This window comes from Octopus sinensis, linkage group LG10, assembly GCF_006345805.1.
Source record: "Octopus sinensis linkage group LG10, ASM634580v1, whole genome shotgun sequence".
Lineage (NCBI taxonomy): Eukaryota > Metazoa > Mollusca > Cephalopoda > Octopoda > Octopodidae > Octopus > Octopus sinensis.
Window position 1 is genome coordinate 63,930,936 of NC_043006.1, and position 9,240 is coordinate 63,940,175.

Genomic DNA, 9,240 nt, shown 5'->3' on the forward strand with positions numbered 1-9,240 from the left:
CCGAAGACTGGGTTTTGGAATTTGATTGCGTTTCATGCCAAGTAATAATGTCAGTGTTATCCCCATCGCCCACCTAGGTCTTTTAACTCTAGTGAGACTTCACCGTGGGTTAGGGACACCCCCTTTTTTTTTCTTTTTCATGAAGATGATAAATGAAAATGGTCAAGCGTCGTCACCAATCACTTTGCTATATTAATGTAAATTTTAACTAAGAACTTACTTTTCGTGAGTTACAAAGAAACCGGTTTCTTTTAGGAAGGAAACGATGAAGATGTCAGTATAGTTTATAAGTTGTACTATTTGCGGTGATGATTGTACTTAATAGTAAATAATATTTACACATTGACAAAGACGGGATTTCTTGAGCTGATCGCTCTACATTCCTGCAGACAATAATTTCCTTTCTCTGAAGTTTGGTTTGTAGGTTAATTATTATTATTTTCTCTTCTTTAAGGCCCAGATATGAAGAAAGATTGCAAATAAAAGATGCGAACTGTCTGAAGACAATCGATCTACTAAAATATTTGACTGGTAATTATGTTTCTGAACTTTTTCACCCGACACAAGTGGGAGAATGAAAACCAAGATTCACTTTCGCCTCGTGCTCATTTTTTTTTAAAAAAAGGAACCTGTCCGACGACGTAGAACTCGTTCACCCTTTTACAGTGCCTGAATATATCTCGTTCTATGAATCTCACTTCGATTTTAATCACATTGAACTTTGTCGTGGATAAATGCCTGAGTTAACGAAGAACGCTGAATCTATTCTGAACCTTTAAGGAAGTTTATAGTGAATCCTTATATCGGATTAATTTTTCCTCATAAAAGCAAACATTTTACTTAACCTCACCACACACGCTGATGCAAACATTTACTTTCTACGGATAGATTTTGCCATGACTCGAAGGACGATTTCTGCATACAATAATGTAAGTTCAATCCCAGCAATGGTAAGTTAACTTTTTACTGTCAGATTCTTCTTCTTCTTCTTCTTCTTCTTCTTCTTCTTCTTTCTTCTTCTTCTTCTCCTCCCCCCCCTTCTTCTTCTTCTTCTTCTTCTTCTATCAATTCTGAAAAAGCTGCTTTTTTCGAGTTTATTACAGACATGGCCGTGTGGTTAAGAAGTTTGCTTCATAACCACATGGTTTCGGGTTCAGTTCCAATGCACAACATCTCAGGCAAGTATCTTCTACTATTGCCCTGGCTTAACCAATGCTGACCACAGAAACTCTGTGGGAGCCTGTCGTATATGTGCGTATGTATGTGTGTGTGTTTTCCACTGCCACTTGATAATTGATGATGGTTTGTTTACTTCCCTGTAACTGAATGGTTTGGCAAGAGAGAGAGAGAGCAATAAAATAAGCGCCAGACTTACAAAGAAGTATGGGATGAATTTGTTTGACTAAACCATCCTAGGTTGTGACCCAACATGACCATAGTTGAATGAAAATAACAAAGAAAAATATATAAAATGGTAGGTGTATACATCTATTTTAAGTTGAACCAAACTGAGAATCTATCAAATGTTTCACAGATCTTAACTGTACTGCAGATTCTACTTTTCCTTGTACTACACTAACTTCAGTTTTTCCTTTTTTATTTTAACCATTTCATTCCTGTAGAAATAAATTGGTAACTTTTCCATTTTCTCTTTTTTTTTTTTGACAGCCAACAGCTTTTAGAAGAAATGCATAACATTTATGTGGTTCCAGTGAATAACAGCTTAACAAAATGGAAAATTGTCCTTGGCTTGCAAATGATTTGATCTGAGACTGTGCTGAAATTAAAGCAATTGCAATGTGGATGATATATATTAACCATTCTTAACCATACGTGATGACAGAAAATAGAAAATGAATGAAGAAAAAATAGGGGTTACTTTTGATAATAACAAATTTGGAAATTGAATTATTGGAATTTCAGTGACCAAGAAATAACTAAGAAAAGGAAATTTACTGAAAGTTTAAGTGGTGAGAAAAAAGTTATGAAATCATCATGTAAGAAAGAGAAATTTGTTGAAATTTAAGTTGTTGTGAAATAATGCAATATTTAAATAGCCATATCCAGCCCAAATATTTTACCTGTTTTATGTTCAAACAGACCAGATCTGCCTCTCACACCTGTCATACAATGTCATTCTAAAAATGAATATCTAAAAATAAACATCAATGTTTCAATCACATCATTGAAGTCTCAAAGCTACGAGATGATGCATTGTTTATTCAAAATAATGTGAATAAATAAGCTTTGTATTTGACAGAGTAATCTGAATACCAAAGAGTTAAACCATTGATAAAGCCAATCAAAAAAAAAAAAAAAGAAAAAACAATGGTCTCATCAGAAATCAGCAGTAAATTATATTGATTCTCCATCAATTATTTCAATTCAGGAAAATCAACAGATGTGTTTGACTTCTAATTGCTTCATTTACCTATTTCTCCTCAACCTCCAATATTTTGTGCAGGAATATACTGTAAACAGTGTAACAGAGTTTGTTAGACATTAAGATAAGATAAATTGGATACTATTATACCAAATGAGTGCCACATATAATAAACCGTTTTCATATCAACCCACCTGAGACCAGTTTAAAGTGATCTAAATTAAAACCCTTCATCATTTTAATTTATGTTCCAAACGTCAGATTAACCCTTTCGTTACTGTATTTATTTTGGGATGCTCTGTGTTTCTTTCAATTGATTTTAAATACAACAAAGAATTTGGTAAAATATCTTAGTTATCATTAAACTGGTGTTAGGAACATAAATTGTGACTGAGGTTTGGTGGAAGATTTTAATTAAAAACTTATGAAAACAAGACATTTGTATTCAAAGCCTGAGCCGGTTTCAGCCAGGTTGGTATTGAAAGGGTTAAATTAATCATTTGTTAATCCTTTTGTTACTATATTTCTGTTGAGATGCTCTGTGTTTCTTTCAATTAATTTAAATATAACAAAGAATTTAGTAAAATAACTTTGTTATCATTAAGCTTGTGTTAGGAATATAAATTGAGATTAAGGTTTCATGGAAGATTTTAATACAGAACTTATGGAAACAAGACATCTGTACTCAGAGCCAGAGGCAGTTTCAGCCAGGTTGGTATCGAAAGGGTTAATAATGGCAAGGATATTTGGCTAAATTCTTCATTATTTTCATAATTTATTGAAACAAAGGCTGCGTATTTCTTCAGAAACATGATGACAAAATGGTTTAAGAAGTATATACTATGTTTGTATACAAGAAAATAATTGTGAAACAAGTTTTTTTTAGCTGAAACACATCTACAGCATTTCTATAAAATATGCTTTTGTATTTCATTATTGAATGTCCATTTTAAGACTCTTCTCTTGAAATACTCACTCCAAAAAATTCCGTTTTTTATTCTCTTGTGGTAATTTTGAAGCTTATCCTAATTATGCTGAGGGTGGGGGCATAATTTTATGTGTAGATACAGCATGGTCAAATCATTAAGAAGTTTACTTCCCAATCATGGTATCCCAGGTTCAAACCAATGGCATGGTATATTACCAATGTCTTGGATCAATCCATGCAAAATTTAGGCCATTAAATAGATTGTAGATGTAATTCAAAAGGCCACAGCTTTGCCACAAACATTGTGTTGTGCTGATTCTGTCTGTTACACTTGTCTGTGGAATACTCCTCCACATGGGTGTCAAGTCAATGGACAGGAAATTTAGTGGATCAAACAACTGAACCTTTGAGATGAAGTCCAAATTGACAATGATCCATTTATGTCGTTTTACTTCATTTAAACAATATTTTCATCTGTCTCCTTGTTTCCTCTTTTTCTTTTAAAATATTCTCTCTCCACCCACCCACCTCACATAACAAACACATTCTGCCTCACAGAATCTACTATACCACTCAAACATATATCTGCACGCTCACACACAAGCAGGCACATCAATAAACTTGCAATTACGCACATAGACACATGCACACATGCTGCCTTTCTTTCTCTCCTCTCTCACACACATTCTCGTTCATATCTGTATAAATATAAAAATATAGAACCTGTAAACCAAGAAACAGACCTGGAGTAGAGAGGGAATGCCATTGATGAGGCTGTGAACAGCAAGAGAAGGCGTTTGACAAACTTAACTGATTGATTGACTGAATAATTAATCAAACGGTTAATTGTTTAAGTGATTAACCAGTTGACAAATGAATAGTAATTAAGTAAACTAGAAACAGTGTCTGTATTTATTATTGTCATAATGACTCTGTTGAGTTGTTCTTTTAATGTTTCAGTCATTAATCTGAGGCCATGCTGGGGCACCACCTTGAAGGGTTTTAGTTGAACAAATCGACCCCAGGACTTCTTTAATTTTTAAAGCCTAGTACTTATTCTATCGGTCTCTTAGGCTGAACTGCTAAGTTACAGGGATGTAAACACACCAACATTGGTTGTCAAGCAGTGTCAGGGGACAAACACAGACACACATCGGGTTTCTTTCAGTTTCTGTCTACCAAATCCACTCACAAGGCTTAGTTAGAATGGCCCGAGGCTATAATAGAAGACACTTGCCTTAAGGTGTTATACAGTAGGACTGAACCTGGAATCATGTGGTTGGGAAGCAAGCTTCTTACCACTCAACCATGCCTACATCTACAAGATATCAATTAAAAAGTCTTTGACACATGGGATCTAAAATAATAAAATGAACCTCGAGGTAAAACTGACAAGGAAATAATTGAGGCAGTTTAATGCTACATTAATTGAGAAACCCATTGTTAAATTCTAAAATGGATATAAATTCTGCATTGTTTGTGTTCTGTTTGGCAATGGAACCTAAAGAAGAAGGTTCAGATGAGGAAAGAAAACCATGTGTTGTGTATAGCTATCCTAAAAAAGATAACTTTCTTCTGGAAACAGAAGCCATGTTGGTTGTCTTGTGTAATGTAATGGAAGATCTAACTGGAAAACCTGCAAATGCTTCCGTATTAACTTGCGAAGGCGGGAAACACTTACAAGTGAAATATCATAAAGAAGGTCAAAGAACTGTGATATTTGTGGTTAAATCTCAAGTGCTTTGTAATAAAACTATTACCAGTCTGTTTGAAAGTATCATGCATCTTATATTTGTTTTGTATGGTTCTGTTGAAAATGCATTCCTTAGAAAGAAATTCCATGAAAAATTGAATGGAATTTTTTCATCTGCAGAAGAAGAGTTAATTAATTTATTCAAATCGTCTTCTGAGACAATTTTAAACCTTGGCTTTGAGTATATTTCGATGCATATTTTACCTACATTTTACCAAGATAATTTGAATAAAATCCTCTCTGATTTAGAATCAAAACACCCAGAATATGAAGAATTTAGAACTAGAGATTGTTGCCAACACAGAAAGCAGTTCTTTCTAGTTGGTTCTTGTGTGTTTTTCAATGAATATTTACTCTGTAATCATTTATCTCCAAGAAATTTGGAAGATGTCTACGTTTACTTGAAGTTTAACAGACTTTTATCTCAACAGACAAGTCAGCAGATAATTTTATGGAGAGAAATTCACTTGACAGGAAATAAAACACAAAAAGGTGTTGCTTTGGGATACATTGAGCAACCTTCTCAATGCTATCTTTTGGTAGTTTACCACAAACCTTATTTTCTAGCCACATTACTGCAATCTCCAAAGTCTCTCCTTGGTAAAAATACCATTTCTTCATCAACATTACCACCATCACCCCCACCATTGTATATCGAAAGACTAAAAGCAACTCTTTCACAAATAGAATCAACCATTCTTTGTTTCAGTGACAATTGTATGGATGGCAACAAAAATGATGGCAAGATGAAAGATTTATCTTTTGCAGATCAGATTGCATCATTGTTCAAATCACCAATCAACAAACAGAAAAAACCTTGTAATTTGGCACGAAATCCTACTGAATACTCCAAGTATGCAGACATTTCAAATCTAACCATATCCCCTACCTGCATGGTTACTCCCAAAGAAAATTCAAGAACACCTTACCGGATGAATCCAAAATATTCATCCAACCTCACAGTATCCCCCAATTCCTCTCCATACAAAATTCAGACTCAAAGTAATGCTGAAACTTCAGATTTTCAACATGAAATAACACTTCAAAGTCAAAGACATTCTGAAACCAAACTGAACAGTTTAAACTTTGTTAATTTTACTTCATTGCATTCTCGATATCCCTGTTGCTTTGGTGTGGTTGCAGTTCTTTATTTGCAGGCAAGTAAAGATGGTATGTCAACGGGAATACATATTAATGGATGTTGTGACATTCATTCAGATATCAAGTCTGATCTTACCAGGTAAATTCTTCTTCACCTCAATTCAAATTATCAATTTTATTATTATTATTATTATTATTATTATTAAGGCGGTGAATTAACAGAACCATTAGCATACCAGGCAAAATGGTTCGTGGCATTTTGCTGTCAAAACACCCAGAATATGAAGAATTTAGAACTAGAGATTGTTGCTAACACAACCCTAACCCTAACCCTAACCCAGTTCAAATTCTGCGGAGGTCATCTTTGCCTTGCCAACTGTATACTGGTGTTGATGTAATTGACTAGTCCCTCCTCCTCCCAAAATTTCAGGCTTTATGCCTATAATGTTGTTGTTGCTGTTTCTTCCTTCTCAAACCATGCCTGGCTCATAAGGGCCGGTTTCCGTGTTTCATTGGCATATAGGTTTCCCCACCTGGACGGGATGCTGGTCTGTTGTAGTTGAGCAGCTAGATGCACGAGGAAAGAGTGAGGGAAAATTGTGGTGAAAGAGAGGGAGAGAGCAGTGCATGCCATCAATATTATTAGTTATTATTAAGGTGGCGAGCTGGCAGAAACTTTAGCACATCGGGCGAAATGCTTAGCAGTGTTTCATCTGTCTTTACATTCTGAGTTCAAATTCCACCGAGGTCGACTTTGCCTTTCATCCTTTCGGGGTCAATAAATTAAGTACCAGTTGTGTACTGGGGTCGATCTAATCAACTGGCCCCTTCTCCCCAAGTTTCAGGCCTTGTGCCTAGACTAGAAAAGATTCTTCTTCTTCATCTTCTTAGTAGTAGTAGTATAGTAGTAGTAAAGGTGGCAAGCTGGCAGAATCGTTAGCATGCTGGGCGTAGTGCTTATCAGTATTTTGTCTGCTGTTATCTTCTGAGTTCAAATTCTGCCGAGGTTGACTTTGCCTTTCATCCTTTCGAGGGTTGATAAAATATGTACCAGTTGAACACTGGGGTCAATGTAATCAACATAACCCCTCCCCAACAAATTGCTGCCCTTGTGGCAAAATTTGAAACCGTTGTTGTTGTTGTTATTATCATTTGCATTTTGGACAAAATGCTTTTTTTTATTTCTTCCAGTTTTTTTTTTACATTCTGAGTTCAAATGCCAGCAAGGTCGACTTTGTATCCCATCTTTTTGGGGTTCAGTAAGTACCAGTTCAATACTGGGGTTGATGTAGTTGAGTAGCTCCCTTCCCTCAGAATTACTCGCTTCTGGCCATTGCCAGTGCTGCCTGACTGGCTCTAGTGCTGGTGACATGCAATAAGCATCATTCATGTATGGGTCGTTGCTAGTGCCGCCTGACTGGTTCCCGTACTGGTGGCATGTAAAAAGCACCCACTACACTCTTGGAATGGCTGGTGTTAGGAAGGGCATCCAGCTGTATGAACTTTGCCAGATCAGACTGGAGCCTGGCACAGCCTCCTGGCTTGCCAGTCTTCAGTCAAACCAGTCCAACCCATGCCTGCATGGAAAACGAATGTTAAACGAGGATGATGATGATGATAATGATGAACCTTGCAGTGGGCTGGTGTCCTGTTCAGCAGGAGTGTTGTGATCTTGGTCACTTAAGTGGGTAACTGGTCCTACGATTCCCAGGGCTCAAGTAAAAAGGACAATAACTAATATAAGAACCTTTTACTGATTTATGAGGTTTAAACTTAATTTATATTTTGTTCCTCTTAGGTGCTGCATTTTAATTATGGAACATTTCAAAAACTCAAAACTGTTTGAGAAAAAAAAACAAAGATCAAGATTGGCCACCACTCATGGAACCAGTCGTCAAAGAATCCTTGAATATGGTGTCCTTCTACGAAAAGAGGCTGTGAACGAACATAAAGTGAAGGAAACTCAAAATACAGACTTTTGGGTGGTGGGTAAACGAATATGTCACGATAAGGGGAATGTGCAACAAACAGTTCTTGTTTGTTTTCAGGACAGGATTGAGCAGAGTCTTGTAGAGCTGGCATTCAATCTTCCATTTGGCCTTAACTGGATGGAGTGATTTTAAAAGTGAGTTTCTCAGTGGTGAAGATTTCTGTCTTATGAAACACTTTAAGTTGATGAAAAACTGCCGAGATGAGAAAGTATGTCTATGCCAAGTCAGACAGACAGAGGCTATCCATGTCTGATCTTCACTTATGTGAGTTTAAGACTGTCAAATAGGTAATCTATCTGTGAGCTTCTCTCATTTATGGTCAAGTCAGCCAGACAGAGGCCAGTTTTTTCTCAAATGTATCAAAGTTAAGTCAGTCAGACAGAGGCCATCCGTATCTGAGCTGTATTCATATAATGTCAAATCAGTCAATGCACATAGATTAAGTCAGTCATATAGAGGACAGCTTTCTCTGTGCCATATCCAACTCCTTTTTGAACATCATCACTTTTGGATAAAGTAGTAAGTTATAATTCCACAAGATCATATGTTAGGATAGATCCTTCGGTATCTACCATTCTCGGTGTTACCGAGGGCAGTTGTCTTGCCTGGTCTATGACATTCGGCTGTTTCTTAACACTTGGCGTCATGTGGCGAGCTTTCCCCCGGATGCTATCTCGTAATAAATTTGTTGTATAAATAAAATGTATACTCTATATACATGCGACCGATAGACTATGTTTACATTACTTGTGTTGTTTTTAATTTGTAATTTTTTAAATACAAATTCGCTCTCGAAAAAAAAAAGAAAAGTTCCCTGCAGACGCTGGCCGCTATTGAAGGGAAATAACTATGTTAGCTCGACAGACAATTCAAACCATGAAGAAAGCCGAGTTTATAGAAAAGTAAATTATGGCAGGATTTCCTCTTTTGAAAGGAGTAAATAAAGAAAATACGAATAAAACTGTTTTCATTTTTTCACTTTGTCACTAAAAAAAAACATTTTCATCTTCATTTTTTTTCTTAATCAAATATAGACGCAGGCATAGATGTGTAATAAGAAGTTTGCTTCCTGCTCGCACAACAA

General features: G+C 36.0%; 1 protein-coding gene and 1 long non-coding RNA gene across 2 annotated transcripts in view; both read left to right on the top strand.

The window, feature by feature from the left end:
- Window positions 1-2,137, top strand: part of LOC118765150 — a 2,849-nt gene extending 712 nt beyond the window's left edge. The window contains exons 2-3 of the long non-coding RNA XR_005001013.1: window positions 455-950; window positions 1,669-2,137. This is a non-coding gene — a long non-coding RNA (uncharacterized LOC118765150). The remainder of the gene's footprint in view (window positions 1-454; window positions 951-1,668) is intronic.
- Window positions 2,138-4,487: 2,350 nt separating this feature from the next.
- On the top strand, window positions 4,488-9,026 carry LOC115216518 (protein inturned-like). The gene is made up of 2 exons (XM_029785956.2): window positions 4,488-6,304; window positions 7,964-9,026. Exons 1-2 carry the CDS (start codon window positions 4,767-4,769, stop codon window positions 8,280-8,282), a joined length of 1,857 nt encoding a protein of 618 aa, XP_029641816.1. The 5' UTR covers window positions 4,488-4,766; the 3' UTR covers window positions 8,283-9,026.
- The last annotated feature ends 214 nt before the right edge of the window (window positions 9,027-9,240 follow it).